Raw genomic sequence first — 20988 nt, forward strand, 5'->3', positions numbered from 1 at the left:
GATACATAATTTGCACCTTGATTGCACTGTAAAGAAAGAGACACATGCAAACAGACAGACAGACAGACAGACATGTGGATTAAAGCTCCTCCTCTACCAAGTTATGCCTAAAACAACCCAGGGAACCAGCCACAAGCAACATTCATGGTACACCAATGTGCATGTTAGTTTCTGTAGTTTTTGTAGTACTCAATATTGGCTTATTTAGGCTGCCCTGAATAACAATAGCACTTAGACTTACATATCACTTCATAGTGCTTCACAGCCCTCTCTAAGTGGTTTACAGAGTCAGCCTATTGCCCCCATCAATCTGAGTCCTCATTTTACCCACCTCGGAAGGATGGAAGGCAGAGTCAACCTTGAGCCGGTCAGGATTGAACTGCTGGTAGTCGGCAGAGTTAGCCTGCAATATTGCATTTGGAGGAAGGAAGGGAGGGAGGGTGGAAGGAAGGGCAATAGCAATAGCACTTAGACTTATATGCCACTTCATAGTGCTTTACAGCCAACTCTTAAGTGGTTTACAGAATCAGCCTTTTGCCCTCAACAATCTGGGTCCTCATTTGACCCACCTCGGAAGGCTGGAAGGCTGAGTCAACCTTCAGCCTGGTGAGATTCTGAAATGGGTAGAGCTTCCTTAGTTGAAAAAACAAATCTTACTGAATCTCAGCTCTTGTATTTTCAGATTATTATATTAGTGTTTTCCAACCTTGGCTATTTTAAGATGGGTGAACTTCCAACTTCCAGAATTCCCCAGCCAGCACGTATGTACAAGACTTCCAGAATTCCTTAGGCAGCACATGTAGACTTCAACCCCCAGAATTCCCCAGTCAGCATGTGTGAACTTCAACTCCCAGAATTCCCCTGTCAGCATGTGTGAACTTCAACTCCCAAAATTCCCCAGTCAGCATGTGTGAACTTCAACTCCCAAAATTCCCCAGTCAGCATGTGTGAACTTCAACTCCCAGAATTCCCCAGTCAGCATGTGTGAACTTCAACTCCCAGAATTCCCCAGTCAGCATGTGTGAACTTCAACTCCCAGAATTCCCCAGTCAGCATGTGTGAACTTCAACTCCCAGAATTCCTCAGTTAGCAATTACAGGTAGTCCTCAACGTACAACCACAATCGAGCCTAAAATTTATGTAGCTAAGTGACAAATGCGTTAAGTGAGTTTCACCTCATGTTGTGACATTTCTTCCCGTGTCGTCGATGCAGTTGTTAAATTAGTAACGTGGTTGATAAGTGGATCTGGCTCCCCCATTGACTTTGTTTCTCAGTAGGTGATCGTATGACCCAGGGACACAGCAACGGTCATAAATATGAACCACTCGTCAAGGGTTCAAGCATCCAAGTGTCAATCACTTGACTATGGGGATGCTGCAACCGTCATAAGTGTGAAAAAATGGTCCTAAGTCCTTTTTCTTCAGCGCCATTGTAACCTCAAACGGTCACTAAACAAACTGTTGTCAGCCGAGGACTATCTGCATAGACTTCAATTCCCAGAATTCCCTAGCTTGCACCCTGAGGAATTCTGGGAATTGAAGTCCACACTCCTTAAGTGGCCAGTTGAAAAAAACACTGATCTAAGTGGTTCTGATTCTGCTTGAGTGGATTGCCAAGGCAGAGAGTCCAACTCATCCTGCTTGACCTCTTCGCTGAGCCCCCCCTACTGGCCGACCCCAATTGTTCCTTACCTCGGCAGGCCTTGCGATCGGAGATGGATTTGCTCACGTCGCGGTAAAAGCCCTCTTTGCAGTAATGGCAGTGCCGCCCAGCCGTATTGTGCCGGCAGTTGAGGCAGACGCCACCGCTCTTGCGCCCGGACAATTTGTAGAGCTCCATGTTGAAACGGCAACGTCGGGCGTGGAGGTTGCAGTTACAGGCTGAAAGGAAGAGACGGAACAGGTGAGAAGGGACGGACATGTCTCAACCCCTAGCAAAACGCGGTGGCTCAGCGGCTAAGATGCTGGGCTTGTTGATCAGAAAGGTCGGCAGTGCGGCGGTTCGAATCCCTAGCGCCGTGTAATGGAGTGAGCTCCCGTTACCTGTCCCAGCTTCTGCCAACCAAGCAGTTCGAAAGCACATAAAAAATGCAAGTAGAAAAAAATAGGAACCCCCTTTGGTGCGAAGGGAACAGCATTCCGTGAGCATTGAGTCATGCCGGGCACATGACCACAGAGACATCTTCGGACAGCACTGGCTCTTCGGCCTTGAAACAGAGATGAGCACTGCCCTCTACAGTAGGGAACGACTAGCACATTTGTGCGAGGGGAACCTTTATAACCAACCGAGCGAGTAGGACTTCTCATGCCAACTTTATTGAGGGGCTTTTAATTGGGTGGGGTTTATCTGTTGTCTTGCCCAGTCTTGTGGTTTGAAAGAGATAGGCCAGATCTGTTATCCAAGTAACAAGAGGTAAAACATGACTGAGGTTGAAGGCAAGAAGATACGCACACAAAAAACTTAGGCAGACACCTTCCTAACTCACATGAGTATAAGGACAGCGGTTTGCGATATAAGGATGGGATGCAAGTCAGATTTGCAAGATTTTGTTACTAAAATGTCAGGCCCAGTCCAAGAATGACGTAGATTCTATGTGTTTTCCAACCATGACTACTTTAAGAGAGATTGATTCCAGCTCCTGGAATTTCCCAACGAGGACAAATGGACAACTTCCAGAATTCTCTAGGCAGCACATGTGGACTTCAACTCCCAGAATTCCCCATCCAGCACGTACGGACTTCAATTCCAGGAATTCTAGGCTGCATCAACAGAGGGATAGAATCAAGATCACGTGAAGTGTTAATACCACTTTATAATGCCTTGGTAAGGCCACACTTGGAATACTGCATTCAGTTCTGGTCGCCACGATGTAAAAAAGATGTGGAGACTCTAGAAAGAGTGCAGAGAAGAGCAACAAAGATGATTAGGGGACTGGAGACTAAAACATATGAAGAACGGTTGCAGGAACTGGGTATGTTTAGCTTAAGAGAAAGAAGGACTAGGGGAGACATGATAGCATTATTCCAATATCTCAGAGGTTGCCACAAAGAAGAGGGAGTCAAACTATTCTCCAAAGCACCTGAGGGTAGAACAAGAAGCAATGGGTGGAAACTAATCAAGGAGAGAAGCAACTTAGAACTGAGGAGAAATTTCCTGACAGTGAGAACAATTAATCAGTGGAACAGCTTGCCTCCAGAAGTTGTGAATGCCCCAACACTGGAAGTCTTTAAGAAGATGTTGGATAGCTATTTGTCTGAAACGGTATAGGGTTTCCTGCCTAGGCAGGGGGTTGGACTAGAAGACCTCCAAGGTCCCTTCCAACTCTACTATTGTATTGTATTATTATTGTATTGAATTCCCTAGCCAGCATGCTGGGGAATTCTAGGCGTTGAAGTCCACCATTCCTAAAGTGCCCAAGGTTGAAAAAACACAGATCTAAGTAATTTTGGCTAGAACAAATCAGACAAAGTTCAGTTATTTATTTGCTTACATCCATCTTGCCAGATTAAACCTACTATTCTTACGCTAACAAATACACTGGAAGATTCTAGGAAGTGGCTATCCTAAATCTCTTGTTCTGTCTCCGATCCACCTTCTGGCTTTGTTGTCTCTTGGCTCATCCTTATCCTTGGAATAGGCTCCATCTTTCCTGGCCACTTGCATCATCTCCCCCTCTGTAGGCACTTCTCCCTCACATCTGGCCAATATCAATAAAGGTTGATTTAGCCTTACTGTGGAACTGATTTCTTGATTTGCCCTACCTAGTTCGTTGACAGATTTCAGCATGGTGCCCGCCAAACAGTGTCTCCAGACCCCCTTCAAAGCAAGCAATTCAAAACTCTGGGAAATCTTGGATCAATCCTTAAAATTAATTTGAAATATTCCGTATTTGGCTGTGCCAATGTCAGGCTGTAATGTCCAAACATATACAGCCCATTTCTCATATTGGTTAAAACCAGAGGTAGTATACAGCAAGTTCTGACCAGTTCTGGAGAACCGGCAGCGGAAATTTTGAGTAGTTCAGAGAACCGGCAAATACCAGCTCTGGCTGGCCCTGCCCCCATCTATTCTCTGCCTCTCGAGTTCCAGCTGATCGGGAGGGAATGGGGATTTTGCAGTATCCTTCCCCTGCCATGCCCACCAAGCCACACCCACCAAGCCACACCATGCCCACCAACCACAACACGCCCACCAAGCCACACCACGCCCACCAAGCCACCACACGCCCACCAAGCCACCACACGCCCAGCAAGCCACGCCATGCCCTCCAAGCCATGCCCACAGAATCGGTAGTAAAAATGTTTGAATCCCACCACTGATTAAAACTCATCCTATCCTATCCTTTCTAACCAAAAGCAACAGCAGGAAAATAAATTAAGTTTGGTTTGAAGAAAATCCAGCTGGAAATCCCTGGCTCCAAAATCAGGGTTTTTTTGGGGGGTGGTCACCCTGCTCTTAAATGTTCATGGATGAACGGCACCAGTTCAGACTCTTGAACCCAGCCTGTTGTTTGTTCAAATATTTTTTAGCACCCCAGCAAAAAGTCTGATTTTGGAGCCCCTGGCATGAAGGCTCACGTTAAAAAAATTAGAAGAACTGTTTTCCATCTGTAGGAATCCTTGATTCACACCCAGATGGCACGTTCCATCTAAAGTTGCTGGTCCAGAGTACATCCAAAGACCTCCGTCCTGGCCTGTGGGGGGGGGGGGATCCTTTCTTATTTCTCACCAGAGCTGTTATGGAACAGGAATCATGTCATCCTCAGCCAAGTTGCAAAGCTGATGAAGAGAGCCAGAAGACAGTGGAGAGACCTGCTAAAAATGCAGGAGTGTCAAACTTGATTTCGTTGAGGGCCACAATTTCCCACCTTCTAACCCTGATGCTTTAACCACTAGACCACACTGGCTCCCCTTACAAAGCCATCTCTGTCCTGGGAAACATCCTTAGATGGGGAGTGGGCTTGGTGAATGGGTCCCACCAACTCCAGAAATGCGGTTCAGTTGCAGGCAGTTGGGGGGGGGGGAAATCCAGCAGGCAGTGGGCCGACATGCTAGATTTGGCAAGACCATCTCCGTTCTTTTCCTTAACATGTCTGTGCTTGACTCTCGGCTGCTAAGCGTGTCGTTTGCACACGCTTCGTATTCCCCTCCCAAGTTGCACAGCTAAAAACGTGTCTCGCAACCGCCAGTCAGTTTTTGCTACAGCTCAATCTTTCTCTCTCTCTCTCTCAAAAGTAATTACAGGCCTGAATGGTCCCTGCTGTTTGAGGGTATTAATAAGAATTTAATTGCATGCTATTGCGCTAATTATATAGCAGCTCGCTTGCTTCCTTCCTCGCATAAGCCCAGCCAATTCCCCCACTCCTTTCTGTTTTCTTTATTTTTTTTAAAAAAACCTCACATGACTAATTAACCAATCAAGGTTCAAATAATTTGTAAATAATGGGGCAATTATGACCCAAAGCTGGCATTCTGATTCCTCAGCGCAGGCTACTGAAATTCCCCGGTGGAGCGGAGACCTGTCAATTTTCTACCGCACGGCGTCTGCAAATTGGCTAGGAATGATTAGTCGGGGGGAGGCTCTTCCTGAAATTTTAAGAGTGCCAACTTGTGCCAAACCCACAGCCAAGGGGAGCTCTGCTCTGTACTGCTAGCAGTGGGTAAGGGTCTGCTGTCTACCATCCCCGACGTCAGCAGATGTTCCTTTCGCCAAGCCGGAGAAACCTGGTCTCAAAAGATAAGCTGCCACACCCTCCACCATCCAACTGTATTTCATAAAGTGCTTGTGGAATGCCAGGCAGTGTTTATTTTGGCTTGGAAGATCTGGCTGGGTTGCCCAAGCAGCTCTCGACGTTTAACGAATTGCCCACCTCAAAGTTCAGAAAGAAAGAGATGCTCAGACTGATGGCTTTGTTTAGGAGAAAATGGTTGGCAGGATGGTTTGAACTGCCAAAACATGATTTTAGCACCCCCCCAAAAAAAGCTGGCACCGTATTTGCATTCTCTAGTTTTTAGTTTAGTTAATTTAGTTTAGTTTAGTTTAGTTTCCTTTCTTTTCCTTTCCTTTCCTTTCCTTCTTTCCTTTTTTAGAATAGAATAGAATAGAATGGAATAGAATAGAATTCAATTCTTTATTGGCCAAGTGTGATTGGACACAAGGAATTTGTCTTTAGTGTATGTACTCTCCGTGTACATAAAGAAAAACAAAATAGAATGCATTCATCAAGAATCATAAGATACAAGACTTAGTGATAGTCATAGGTTACTAATAAGCAAGCTGTACTTGGTTTTGCCTTGTTTTATTGTCATTGCACCTCGTACAACGAAATGAAATGCCACCTTCAGTGTACATTACAACTATAAAAATAAAACACAAACACACATCCTTCGCATTCTATACAATTAAATTGAAAACCCAATATTGCATTAATATTGCACTATACCGAGGAATTCATTATAGTTACTGCCCTGGGATAGAAGCTGTTTTTCAGCCTATTTGTCCGTGTTTTTATTATCCTGTACCGGCTGCCAGATGGTAATAGTTCAAAAAAAAGGGAGCCCAGGATGAGATGGATCTTTAAGGATGTTTTGAACTTTCTTAAGGCAGCGGGAGCTATAAAGCTCTTCCAAGGAGGGGAGGGGGCAACCCATGATCCTCTGGGCAATGACGTTGACCCTCTGGAGTGCTGTCCTATCTGCCACTGTGCAACTGGCAAACCAGACACAGGAGCAGTAAGTTAAAATACTCTCTATGGTGCAACGGAAGAAGGTCACCAGCAGTTTTTCCTTCAGTTGTTGTTTCCAGAGAAGTTTCAGGTAGTATAATCTTTGCTTGGCTAACAGAGTGGTGGTCTTGAAAGAATTCTTGGTTGTGTGCAATTGTGACCAGGATTTTCTTTGGGGATGGATGGATAATCCGTTGGGGAGGGGGGGAGGTATCAGGAAACATTGCTTTTGTAGAAGGTAACAGCGAGATTAGTTGATATACAAAGATGGGAAAATGTAGCTTTGTCCACGGGTTGGTGAAGATGATGGAGCTCACTGAGAAGGTCAAATTCATTTTTAAAAAAAAAACAGAGAAAAGACAATATTTATGTTTACTGCTGACTGGGACCTCCTTAGACCTTTTGTGTGAAAACAGAAAAAAAAGATTAATGGTTGTGATGATTAGACAGATAGATTACAGGAACAAGAAGTCTACACTGTAGTCACGGAATAAGAGGTAAAATTATAATGGAATATATAACTGTGATGAAGGAGATGAGAAGTTACTCCTTGGTTTCTTTTTTCTTTTCTTTCTATTTTTCTTTTTCTCCCCCCCCCCTCCATCCTTCTTTCCTTTCATGATATGCCTCTTAAATGATAAATCTGAGGTTGGAGTAGTTCCTATCAAGTTGAATTGCAAAGGAAGGTAGGCAGATGTGACACATAAGGGCATTTATGCATAAACTAGAAGAACAGAGATGTTCCTTTTATATTAGTTCTTAAATTATTAGGCATAACTGTATCGGTTTTCCTTTGAAAACAGCACTTGAAAATGGGTTGATGCAAACTTGAGATTGACATAGATTTTGAAAACATGCCAGACAAATTATTTTGCTTTTCTTTCTTCTTTCTTTCTTTCTCTTTCTTTCTTCTCTTTCTTTCTTTTTCTCTTTCCTTCCTTCCTTTCCTTCCTTCCTCTTCCTTCCTCTTCCTTCCCTCCCTCCTGCTGCCTTTCTTTTTCCTTCCTTCCCTTTCTTTCTCTTTCTCTTTCTTTCCTTCCTTCCTTCTTACCTCTTCCTTCCCTTCCTCCGCTGTTTCTTTCTTTCATTCTTTCTTTCTTTCTTTCTTTTTCTTTCCTTCCTTCCCCTCCCTCTCCCTCCCCCTCCTCCTTCTTTCTTTCTTTTTCTCTCTTTCCTTCCTTCCTTCCTTACCTTCCTTCGTCTTCCTTCCCTCCCTCCTGCTCTTTCTTTTTCCTTCCTTCCCTTTCTCTCTTTCTTTCCTTCCTTCCTTCTTTCCTCTTCCTTCCCTTCCTCCCATTTCTTTCCTTCCTTCCTTCCTTCCTTCCTTCCTTCCTTCCTTCCTTCCTTCCTTCCTTTCTTTCTTTCTCTTTTTCTTGGGTTAAGCTTGGAGCAAACAGAAGAGGTTTTGGGCATACAGAAACTATCATGAAAAATTAGTAATAACGTCTGCAGGAGGAGATACAGTTGGCATTAATCACTAGTCTTGCTCAGAATGTAAGATCTTTGGGGGGGGGAAAAACCTAAGGAATTTATACTGAAGCCGTCGTATTTTTGCAGCTTGTTTCATTTTGCAGCCAAAGAGTTTCGGTAGGGCAGACCCACTTTTTCCAGCAACCTGATGCTTATGGAGCATCTCCCCCTCTGCATTATGTATGCTGCTGCACCCCCCAAAGCGTTAATATCTCCATGGAAAGGGGAACTTTACTGAGAGCCTTAGCAACAACCACACACACACACACACACACACACACACACACACACATTCAAGCAAAGGGAGGGTTTTATGCAGATTCACCCTGATTACCTCCCATTGACTGGGGGTTTCCATCAGAATACCAATAGACCTGGCCAAACAAAAGGAGAACTCAAAAGAGCACAAAAGAGGATCCCTTCCCTCTGACCCTTAACCTTTAACCCTCCATTTTCCTGGGATTCACCCCCATACAAGCCTACAGCCCCTGTTGATAAGGGAGGGGGTGACCCATTTTTAAAGCACCATACATCACTTGTCTCCACTTTATCCCACCCAGAGTTGCTCTGTGATGAGATGAGTGGCCGCTACACTTAATAAAGATCAATAAATACATAAAATCTCAATTTCGGAAGGCTTCTTCTCCTTGGTCGTCACGCGATGAAGCTCGGGGATGGGGTTATCTTTGGATATTAGCATCCATTCCTCACTTGTCACACCCAGATTTTCTGATCCAACTGCAACCCCATCCAGACTATGGATTCTGTCGATAATGGGGCTCCTCTCTGTCTTACTCCAAGTCAGACAAGAGGAAAAATGGTTTGTGTGTAATGTGGGTAAGCACCTGAATTTGGTACACCTACAGAAGACACCTTTCAATGTAAGTGGAGGCATTTGGTTGACTTTGTTAGGACTTAGAAGCAGTCTAGATTTGGAGTTGGATAAGAGAATTAAATTAAACTGAAAGAGGCTTGCTCCTGGGGAGGAAAGCTACGGCAAATCTAGACAGCATACCAAATAGCAGAAACATCACCCTGCCAGCAAAAGGGCATATAGTCAAGACTTTGGTTTTCTCAGTTGCAATGTGTGGCTGTGAAAGTTGGACCACAAGAAAGGCTGAGTGCCAAAGAATGGAGGCCTTTGAACTCAGGTGCTGGAGAAGACTCCTGCATTGAGTCCCTTGGACTGCAAGGCGATCCAACCAGTCAGTCCTAGAGGAGATCAACCCTGACTGCTCTTTAGAAGGCCAGACCCTGAAGAGGAAACTGAAAGACTTTGGCCACCTAATGAAAAGGAAGAACTCACTGAAGAAGAGACTCATGCTGGGAACGATTGAGGGCAAAAGAAGAAGGGGATGACAGAGAATGAGGTGGCTGGATGGAGTCACTGAAGCAGTCAGCATGAGCTTAAATGGACTCCAGAGGATGATAAAGGACAGGAAGGCCTGGAGGAACGTTGTCCATGGGGTCGCGATAACTCGGAGACAACTTTGCAACTAGCAATAACAAGGAGAATATCAAAAAGATGGCTTTTTTTTTACCCCTTCCTTTCCAGATATCCCTTTCCAACTCTATGTCTCTCTGAAAATCTCCCTGTTGCCCCAAGCATGTTAGTCTGTTCCTTAGTGCTATTTATTTATACGTCTTACAGACGTCTTCTGATTCCAGGCCCTTTGCAAGAATAAACAAAACAGTGAATGAACCCTTTAAATTCTAAAAAGGAACAATGCAGTGACATTAATTAAGGGTATCTGGTTAGCATCACTGATGCAGGGAAATCTTCAGATTTCTTACAGTATTAAGGTTGGGGTACTCCATACTTCAGAAGGCTGGGGGAATCAGCTGAGAAGAAGCATCACCAAGTGTTTGGACTCCTGTAATTTATTTGGGATGGGAACTCAGAGCATTCCCTTCTTAGAAGATGATGACATGGGGTAAGTTGAAGCCAGCTGGGAACATTTCTCCAGGAGGAATCCAAGAATAGAATAGAATATTTTTTTTTATTGGCCAAGTTTGATTGGACACACAAGGAATTTGTCTTTTGTGCAGATGCTCTCAGTGTACATAAAGAAAAATAAAATACATTCATCAAGAATAAAAAGATGCAACACTTAGTGACAGTCAAGATTAAAGGTAAAGGTTCCCCTCGCACATATGTGCTAGTCGTTCCCGACTCTAGGGGGCTCATCTCCCTTTCAAAGCCGAAGAGCCAGCGCTGTCCGAAGACGTCTCTGTGGTCATATGGCCAGCATGACTAAACGCCAAACGCTGTTACCTTCCCACCAAATGTGGGATTTTGACATGCTTTGGAAGGTTGGCAGAAGCTGGGACAAGTAACAGGAGCTCACTCAGTTACGCGGCGCTAACTGAGGAATTAGAACTGCTGAACTGCCGACCTTCTGATTGACAAACTCAGCATCTTAGTAACTGAGCCACCGTGTCCCTCTTAGTCAAGGTTACCAATAAGCTATCAAATCGTACTAGTTAAAGAAAGAAAACAATATAAATTGAAAGATACAAGCAACACGGTTATATTCATAAGTGGGAGGAGATAGGTAATAGGAAGGATAAGAAGAAGAATAGAAATGCAGAGTAAATAGTTTGACAGTGTTGTGTGAATTAGTTGTTAAACAGAGTGATGGCATTTGGGAAAAAACTGTTCTTGTGTCTAGTTGTTCTGATACGCAATGCTCTATAGCATCGTTTTGAGGGCAGAAGTTGAACAATTTATGTCCAGGATGTAAGGGGTCTGAAGATATTTTCACAGCCCTCTTTTGGACTCATGCAGTATACACTATACTAGTAGAGTATATACTAGTAGAGTATATACTATAGTAGAGTCTATACTAGTAGACCTGATCCATGTAGAGTTTGAAAGGAATTAACCAAGACACAGACATGAGGGTCCAATCTAGACCTGAAAGCAAACCAATTTAAGGAGAACCCTGGCCAATGAGGCCTTCGTATATGTGACTTGGAGGTCCACTTGGCAGAAGTAGGAGCCGTGCTCTGGTCATCTGCAAAGTGGTGTCCAGCAGATGGCCAGAAGGTGGCACTGCAAGAACAAGTTCAGCCATTGACCCAACCAACCAATGGAATTCTGCCTGGTCCTTCTCACTGCCACAGGATGCAAAATGAACTGGAGTTATACTGCCAGCCAACCTCCCCTGCTTCTTAGTTGACTCGTCTTCAAAGAAAGGGATGGCCTCATGAGTTGGCTTTCTTTTTGAGAAGGATGGTATCAGGGACACCTTGGGAAGATTCCAAAAAAAGGACAGCTCCAATTGGGAAACAAGCCAATGGAGATGTCTTCTTCAGAAACACCCTTCCAAAGAGACTGGCTCTCATGCGAAGAGATAATGCCGCTTAATACCGCACTAGTGAGCTCAAACTTAGAATGCCTTGTCTAGTTCTGTCCACCACGATAGGAAAAAGATGTTGAGACCCCGGAAAGTGTGCAGAGAAGAGCCACAAAGCTGATAAGGGATCTGGAGACTAAATCCTAGGATGAATGATTTAGGGAGCTAGCCCAACAAAGAGAAGGATTAGACATGATGGCTGTCTTCCAGTATTTCAGAAAGCCTCCAGTCTCAGAAAAGAGGGAGTCAACTTACTCTCCAAAGCACCTGAAAGCAGGACAAGAAGTAGTGGATGGAAGCTTCGTGAAGAGAGATCCAACCTAGAATTAAGGAGAAATTTCCCGACAGGCAGAAGAATTCATCAGTGTAACAGAAGTTGTAGGTGGTCCATCACTGAAGGTTTTGAAGAAAAGATTGGACAACCATTTGTCTAGAGTGGCATAGACTCTCCTTCTTGAACAGGGGGTTTAACAAATTAACAGAGTTGGAAGGGGCCTTGTAGGTCATCTAATCCAACCAAGGGACTAAAAGATCTCCAATGTCCCTTCCAAATCTATTGTTCTATGTTCTGTGAAATCCTGAAAGGACTCAACCCTTTTGAGCAAGGCTCCAAGCAATGGTGGGGGTTTAGCTGCCTTTGGCATATCCTGCCAAGCTTTTAATGTCATCAGCAGCATCCATAGGAGGAGATAAGAGCCAGGCGGATGAAAGCAATCTTGCATTATCATTCCACAGTCTTCACAACCCCCGTGCATGCCTTAAGGACATCACAAGGGCAACCCTTGTGATGCAACCCGTCATCGTTCAGATAAATGAACATTTTAGCATCTCAAAGAAGTTTTCTCCATTGGCCCCAACTGCAGCATTAGCCCCAAGTCTCTTCTCCTGACAGGCAATTCAGTCAGCCAAAGACAGTGCCATGCTATGAAGTCATTAATCAACATAATTGTGACAAGTTACACAATGGATGCCACGCCTGCTTATTACGCCGGAATCTGCCGTGGGATTTGTTCTTAGGCAAAACACTTGGAAGGTCGTCATTTCTTTTCAAAATGTAAATTCAATTCAGAATGAAATCCAGAGGAAAGATGGGAGCAATCCAGGTCAGAGATGGATGCTCTGGGACTTTTTAAAAAAATTATTATTATTATTAGCTTGTGAGAAGCACAGGAGAAGATCGTCAGCTGGAGAGTATGATTACAGATGTATAACCTGCTTACTGAATTGGCCATTTTCAATCAGAATAGAGCTGGAAGGGACCTTAGAGGTCTTCTAGTCCAACCCCCTGCTTGTGCAAGAGACCCTATACCAATGATGACAAACCCAAAAGAGGGGCTGCCCAGGTGCCATGTGCACGCCGGAAAATGAACGTCCGGTGCATAGGCGACAGCCAGCTATTTTTCCGATTAATACCATTCAGCTACCCGGCACAACGGAAAACAGAAGATCAGCTCTTCCAGTTTCCGCCAGTGCTCCACGCACAAAGGCCAGCTGATTGTTGCACGTGCATGCCCGCCAGAAACCTGGAAGAGGAACGGGCGATGACGCACATGCCAGGCGACATGGCTCTGCATGCTACTTCGGGCACAAGTGGAATAGGCTCGCTATCTCTATACCACTTCACATAGGTGGCTGTTCAGTCTTTGCTTAAAAACCTCCAGCATCTACAACTTCTGAAGGCAACTTCTGTTCCACTGGTTAACTGTCCTCACTGTTAGGAAGTGTCTCCTTAATTCCAGGTTGCTTCTCTCCTTGTTTAGTTTCCAACCATTGCTTCTTGTCCTGCCCTTCTGGTGATTTGGAAAATAAATTAACCTCTTCTTCTTGGTTGGCAGCCCCTCAAATCCTGGGAAACTGCTATCATGTCCTCGTCCTTCTTTTCTCTAGACTACCCATACCCAATTTCTGCAACCGTTCTTCATCCATTTTTGTCTCGTTTTGGAATTGGAGAGAAGGTTTGGTAGTCAATGCACCAGGCTAGACCCTGGGAGATAGTGAGTTCTAGTCCCAGTTTAGGCACAAAGCCAGCAGGGTGACCTTCAGCCAGTCACTTTCTCTGAGCCCTGGGAAGGAGACAATGACAAATGGTTTCTTTGCCAAGAAAACTGCAGGGATTTGTTCAGATTTGCCTCTGAAAATCAGGTGCAATTGAACGGAATGGGGGGGAAATGACATTCTAAGAAGACATTGTGAAAATGGACCCATTTAAAGTGAATATAAAGATAAAACCAGAGACTTTTCTCTTAGGTTTAATAGATAGAGAACTTAGCTGGGGAAAATGAAACTTTGATGTTATATATGCTGACAGCAGCAAGAATGTGCACAAAAATGGAAGGATACTTTAATTCTCAGAAAGGACGAATGGCTGCAAAAGTTGATGGAGTTAGCAGAGATGGTTAAATTGACTGCTTCGATTTAAAAAAAATATAATTATTTTGTTTCTACTTGGAAACCGCTTTGAGACTTTGGGCTTGAGGTGGAAAAAAAATGAAACTTTGATTTTGGGTTTTGCTGACTCGATAGGTTTGCTGTTAGAGAAATGGCTAGTATATATGATTACATAAAAGTAAAAAGTTGAGGTTTTATGTTACTACTTTATTTGACTGCACCAAAAGGAGTTGGAAGTCAATGCTTTTCTTTTTCTTCCCCCTTTTCCCCTCGTATATTTTTCCCCATCACCTTCATTTTCCTTTGTATTTCTGTGTTTTGTGTTTGATAAAACTAACAAAATTTTTTTTTTAAACATAAAAGAAAATTGACCCATGGACTAAGTTGGCAGAATGCACAATAACATCTCTCTCTCTCTCTCTCTCTCTCTCTCTCTCTCTCTCTCACACACACACACACACACACACACACACACAGACAGACAGACAGACAGACATCACAAACACACAGAGCCACAATTTATTGATATTAAAACTCTCCAACTCTTATCTAGACAGCCTGTTTGGTGCAGTGTCTAGAAACCCAGAGACCGTGAGTTCTACTCCTACTCTGTTTTCCACAAAATAAGACCTCCCTGGATAATAAGCCCAATGGGGCTTTTGAGCGCATGCACTAAAATAAGCCCTCCCCAAAAATATTTCAGCACAGCAGCAGCCATGAGGTGACCACGCTCACCACCTCCTGCACCTGAAAAATAATAAGACCTCCCCAAAAATAAGGCCAAGCGCTTATTTCGGGGGTCAAAAGAAAATAAGACCCTGTCTTAATTTTGGGGAAACATGGTATCTTGAGCCCAGAACCAGCTGGGTGACTTTGGGTCAGTCCTTCTCTCTCAACCCTGGGAAGCAAGCAATGGCAAAACACTTCCACAATTTTGCCGAGATAAGTGCTGGGATTCATCCAAGGGTGGCGGGGTTACCAAGGAGTCAAGACTGACTTGAAGGCACCCCTCCACTTCAAAAGCCCCTAACCCAATCCAATCTAACCAAATTCTTCATCTTAACCAAACTATGAGAACGTAACCTCTGGTTTGGAATTAACCAGCCTCAGTACTTTAACGTTTCCTTTGTATTTTTCTCCCCAGGCACTTCATTCCCTGAATCAATGGCCTGAGGAAAGACTTAATGCAGGGTTCTCAAACTTTAGGTCACGATCTCCTTCCTCTGGAGGTCACGGAAGCCACCCGGCCACGCTTGCTTTGCCAACTGCCAGCAGTTTGCAGATTGAATCTCACCAGACTCAAGGTTGACTCACCCTTCCGTCCTTCCAAGGTGGGTAAAATGAGGACTCAGATTGTTGGGGGCAAATACGCTGACTCTGTAAACTGCTTAGCGGCGGCTATAAAATGTTGTGAAGCAGTATATGTCTAAGTGCTATTGCTATTGCTATTGCTATTCTCCTCTACTCTACTCCTATTCTATTCTATTCTATTCTATTCTATTCTATTCTCGATTCCGATTCCGGTTCTGTTCTACTCTATTCTATTTTATTCTTTACTCTCCTCTCATTCTATTCTATTCTATTCTATTCTATTCTGTTCTAATTCCTATTCCTATTCCATTCCACTCCACTCTACTCTATTTTATTCTTTACTCTCCTCTCCTTCTATTCTATTCTGTTCTGTTCTAATTCCTATTCCTAGTCCTATTCCGATTCTGATTCTGATTGCTATTCTGTTCTGTTCCATTCTGTTCTGTTCTACTCTACTCCTATTTTATTCTTTACTCTCCTCTCCTCTCCTCTCCTCTCCTTCCATTCCATTCCATTCCATTCCATTCCATTCCATTCTATTATTCTATTCTATTCTATTCTATTCTATTCTATTCTATTCTATTCTATTCTATTCTATTCTATTCTATTCTAATTCCTATTCCTAATCCACCCCACCCCACCCCACTCCACTCTATTCTATTTTATTCTTTACTTTCCTCTCCTCTCCTTCTATTCTGTTCTGTTCTGTTCTAATTCCCATTCCATTCCATTCCATTCCATTCAACTCCACTCCACTCCACTCCACTCCACTCTCAGCTTGGCACATTTTGACCCACCTTCCCCTTGCCAGCAGAGAGGCTTCCAACTTTAAGTGGGCTTTCTGGAGGGTCTTGTTCTGTCTCTGTAGACCCTGCCCGATGCGTGGGCCTGGCTACAGACAGCAAACCTTCTTGCCATGGGACAGGAAAGGGGGGGCACCTTTTAATTGCTGCTAATTGCTGGGCCTCTTCCTGCTGGCCAGAGAGATGTCCCGTTTGAAAGACACAGAGGGGGAATGCTTGGGCAGCTAATCCGCTTTCAGACGCTAAGCCTCTTTTGGAGGTGTGTGATTTAGGAGCCCTTTCACACACACAGCACAAAGACCCGAAAGGCAAAGGGGAAAAGAGGAGATGGGGCCAAGAGGAGAAAGTTTCACACGGCAGGCTGGCTCGGCTTAGCAGCCTTTGTGGAGCTGTTCCCCTTGGGGATGTCTGAAGGAGTCACTGCCTGCCTCTCTCCCTCTTTCCCTTCTCCCCAACCCTTGGCGGACATTCCTATTTCACTCCATCTGCCAAAAGGTGGGCTCCTCATCTACCCAACCACCCAATATCTATCTATCTATCTATCTATCTATCTATCTATCTATCTATCTATCTATCTATCTATCTATCATCTATCTATCTATCTATCTATCTATCTATCTATCTATCTATCATCTATCTATCTATCTATCATCTATCTATCTATCTATCTATCTATCTATCATCTATCTATCTAACTATCTATCTATCTATCTATCATCTATCTATCATCTATCTATCTATCTATCTATCTATCTATCTATCTATCATCTATCTATCTATCTATCTATCATCTATCATCTATCTATCATCTATCTATCTATCTATCTATCTATCTATCTATCTATCTATCTATCTATCTATCTATCTATCTATCATCTATCCACACACACATACATACATACACACACACACAAAGATACATATATAAATATGTATGTATGTATGTGTGTGTGTGTATGTATGTATGTATATGTATAAATTCAAGATGGTAGCCCCAACCACATGATCGATGCCCCATTCTTTTCTATATGCACTGTGGACACCTTGGCCTTCCAGGAGAACTAATGGCAGTCCTCGACTTACAACAGTTCATTTACTGACCATTCAAAGTTACAACAGCACTGAAAAAAAGTGACTTATGGCCGTTTTTCACACCTACAGCCTTTGTGGCCTCCCCATAATCAGGTGCTCAAAATTAAGGCGTTTGGCAACTGATCCTACTTATGACCGTTGCTGTGTCACGCAATCCCCTTTTGCAGCCTTTTGACAAGCCCTGTCCATGGGGAAGTCAGATTCCCTTAACAACCGAGTGACTCGCTTAACCATTTGCAGTCCTTCCTTTAACCACGGTGGCCAGAAAGGTCACGAAATGGGGCAAAACTCACCCAACAAATGTCTCACTCAGCCACGGAAATGTTGGGCTCAACTGTGGTCATATGTCGAGGATCAGCTGTAGTTCTATTATTTTTTTTGAAATGTTCTTTTCTCCCCCATAACCACTCTTACATCATTCATCTTACAGTGGGTCAACTGGGTACAGTCTTTGTGTCATCCTGTTTAACAGTTACATCATTTTAAATTTATTTTTCTCTTGCCTTTACATTGACATTTCAATTGCCTTTTAATTCAACTCCTCCCCTAATACTTCTGCGCTCTTTTCCAAATGATTCCATTTTCTGTTTCTTTTTGCCTATATTCATTTTCTACCCAGTGATAAAAACATCCCCCTATCTTATAATACTCTGATTCTTCCTTCTCTTTAATTGACAACGTTAATCTATTCATTTCTGCACAGCCTAATATTCTTTTAATTACCTCGCCCACTGCGGGAATTCTTTCCATTTTCCAATTTTGTGCAAATGCAATTCTAGCTGCAGCTATTACACGAATAATAAAATCTACATTTTCTTTACTATATTTCTCTGGTAAAATACCCAACAAAAACAGTTCCGGCTTTAAATCAATATATTGCTGTATCGTCCTTTCCAGCCACATGTGAATTTTTGGGCAATGTTTTTTTTTGCCTCTGCACATGTCCACCACATATGATAACATCATCCCGGCGTCTGGTGACATTTCCAACACTTGGCTGATTTACCTTTAAACATTTCTGCCAATCTTTTTTATGCCATCCATAAAACATTTTTTACAAATTCTCTTTATATGCTGTTGCCATTGTTCATTTATAATTCCTTTCCCATAATTGCTGCCACTTCTCAAGGACCAGCTGTCGTCCTGAGTGCCTGACAACCAGAGGAATCAAAGGCTGAGAAAGAAGATGGGGAGAAATCCCCTCTTACCTAAGCATTCGTTGGCCTCCCTGGCTGTGGCCCTCTGCCAGGGACGGTCGTAATGGAACGGTTTGCAGCGGTCGCACTCCGGCCCTTCGGTGTTATGTTTGCAGTCGCACACCAGCTTGCCTTCCTTGTCCTTCACACAGCGCGAGGCGTGCCCATTGCACTTACACCGCCCGCCAACCTGGAATTCCCCCACGGCATAATAATAGGAAGGTGAGCTTCCTCCACCGTCCTCATCCTCGTGGTCCCGTCCGCCGAGCTCCCGGAAGAGATGAGGACGGCTGAAAATGATCCGGATATCAGTGGCCGTCACCCAGTCCTGAAGGACGGGGCTGTTGTCAAAATCTTGAGCTGACGGACGCCCGTCCAAGGTGCTAAAGGCGATGAGACCGCCAGTCAAAGGGTAAAGATCGGTGTGGCCATCCGTACACAGGGCCTCTTGCTCGTTCTGCTTGGTGACTGTGGCCTTGTTGGGTTTCCCGTAGATCTTCCGGCATTGGGACGAATAGTATTGATAAGGTACCCAACTCTTGCCGTAATCCATGGACTTGAAAACCGCGGCCGATTCCGGGCGGGGCGAGCAGAACTGGAGGCTGACGTAGATGACCTCAAACTTCTTGGCCAAGGAGAGGGTGAGGCTGACATTTTGGGGGGAGTGGTGCAATGTCTCAGAACGCCAGCAAGTCATGTTGGCCGCCGTGTTGAGGTCCGTGAGATAGGACGCTGGGTGAGCTTTCCGGGGGTCTGAGGAATCGCAGTGGCGGCTGGGGGTCTTCCCGCACGTGCTGGAGGCGTGGACGTCCTTGCCAAAGGCCGCGTTGACGAACTCAGGGATGCAACGGCGAGGTGCCCCTTTTTCATCGTAGCAAGGATCCGGTGGGATCTGCTGGATGGCAAAGGGGTTGACGCCCTGGGAGAAGTCCACCCAACCGAGAATCAGGAGCAGCCATACACCAGCCACGGAGCCCATCCTGCCACAGGGTCTTCTGGAGTCCCCGGAAACAGCTTCTCTCTGAAGGGAAAGCAAAGAAAGTGTTGGAAACAGAGTCCGTTCTCCAGGCTTGTGGGAGGAGGCGAAGGAGATGCCCAGGGAGGTGTGAAGAGGCTGGATGGGGGAAGGTGGACTAGAGAACATTAGGCTAAAGACTTGCAAATGTTTGGAAAGGGGGGGGGGGCTGGTGGAGAAATAGATCACCTGCTACTGCCTGGCTGAGAGTGAAAAGCCGTGGATCGAAGTTCAGGTGAAAGAAAGGAAGAAAGAAAGAGATGGAAGGAAGGAAGGAAGAAAGGACAAAATAGGGAAGGGAAAGGAGAGGAAGAAGAGATGAAGGGAAGGGAAGGAAAAACAGAAGAGGGAACGAAAGAATGGAAAGGAAAATAAGCAGAAATGAAGGAAGGGAAGGAGAAGGAAGGAAGAATGGGTGGAAGGAAGGAAAAAATGGAAAGGAAAATAAAGAGAAATGAACGAAGGGAAGGGGAAGGAAGGAAGGATGGGTGGAAGGAAGGAAGGAAGGAAAAAAGGGAAAGGAAAATAAACAGAAATGAAGGGAAGGGGAGGAAAGGAAAACAAAGGAGGGAATGAAAGGAAAGGAAAGGAAAACAAACAGAAAGGAAGGAAAGGAAGGGAAGGAGAAGGAAGGAAGGAATGAAAAAGAAAGAAAGAAAGAAAGAAAGAAAGAAAGAAAGAACAACTCCACCAGATTCAGCCTCAAGGACTTCTTTCCTGCATTTGCCCCAGGGACAGTGGTGCCCTCTGCTCTCCCTTCTACCCAGGGACCAAGGTCTTCTTCCTTTGCATCTCCCCTCCTGTCCTTTATATTTTTGGAGTGGGGGTGGCGGCTCCCTCTTTCCATTCCTCCCCAGCGTTCCATCTTTCGGTCCTCCCCAACCTTCTGATGACATCCCTGGGGGGGACGGCTAGTGTATTCCCCGCCACATGCCGGGTGAAAATGCAAAGGTTTAATTAGCTCCTAATGCGCTCAGTGGGAAAGCCATCCAGCTTGTAAATCTTGCCTCCAACATCAAAGGCCGAGGGGGAAGGTGTGAACCCAGCAGGACTGAGCCAGCCCCACTGGGCCACCATTGTCTCCAAGGACCGATGCTTGTTCCCACCCATCGCAAAGCCGGGGCAAGAGTTTAAGCTCTGAAAAGGGATGTTAATCAAGCAATTTCCCGCCTGGCTGCTTCTGCTCCTGGGTTGCTTGGAAGTGCTGGTGCCCGGAGTTTAGCTTACATATGCAAGGGGAGAATTAACGGGAAGGCTTCGGGCAAGGATGGGGATGAAGCAGAGTTGGCTGGCGAGCATCCTGCCTCCCTCCACCCGTTCGTAATCTGGTCCCAGCGTTAATTCTACGTTGGGGCTCAGGAAAGAAAATGGACTTCAGGGAGAACTGTTTGAATCTGAACGTTTTTTTTTAAAAATCGAATCTCTACGGAGGGAAGGAAGAAGCGTTGACGTTCATGCTTTTTAAACTTTTTTTTTTTTTTAAAAATAACTATGCCTTTCGGCCAGGGCTCCTTAAATTGAATCTCGGATTTGCTTCTCTAGGAATTCCAAAGAGAAAGATTGACGTGGAAGGTTTACATTTTTTAAAAGAAAAACCTTGTTTAATCTATGAATTTTAAGGAAGATCTA

At 44.5% G+C, this 20988-nt stretch overlaps 1 protein-coding gene across 2 annotated transcripts in view; it reads right to left on the reverse strand.

Annotated features, from left to right (window-relative positions):
- Positions 1-20988, reverse strand: part of NTN3 (netrin 3) — a 105837-nt gene that overhangs the window by 51562 nt on the left and 33287 nt on the right. For both annotated transcript variants that reach the window (XM_081965915.1, XM_081965914.1), the window contains exons 2-3: positions 18357-19365; positions 1693-1881 (exon numbers count right to left, since the gene is read on the reverse strand). In XM_081965915.1, coding sequence (XP_081822041.1) covers positions 1693-1881; positions 18357-19323 — 1156 coding nt within the window. In that variant the 5' untranslated portion in view covers positions 19324-19365. The remainder of the gene's footprint in view (positions 1-1692; positions 1882-18356; positions 19366-20988) is intronic.

Source organism: Natrix helvetica (assembly GCF_964273705.1).
Source record: "Natrix helvetica genome assembly, chromosome: 13".
Lineage (NCBI taxonomy): Eukaryota > Metazoa > Chordata > Lepidosauria > Squamata > Natricidae > Natrix > Natrix helvetica.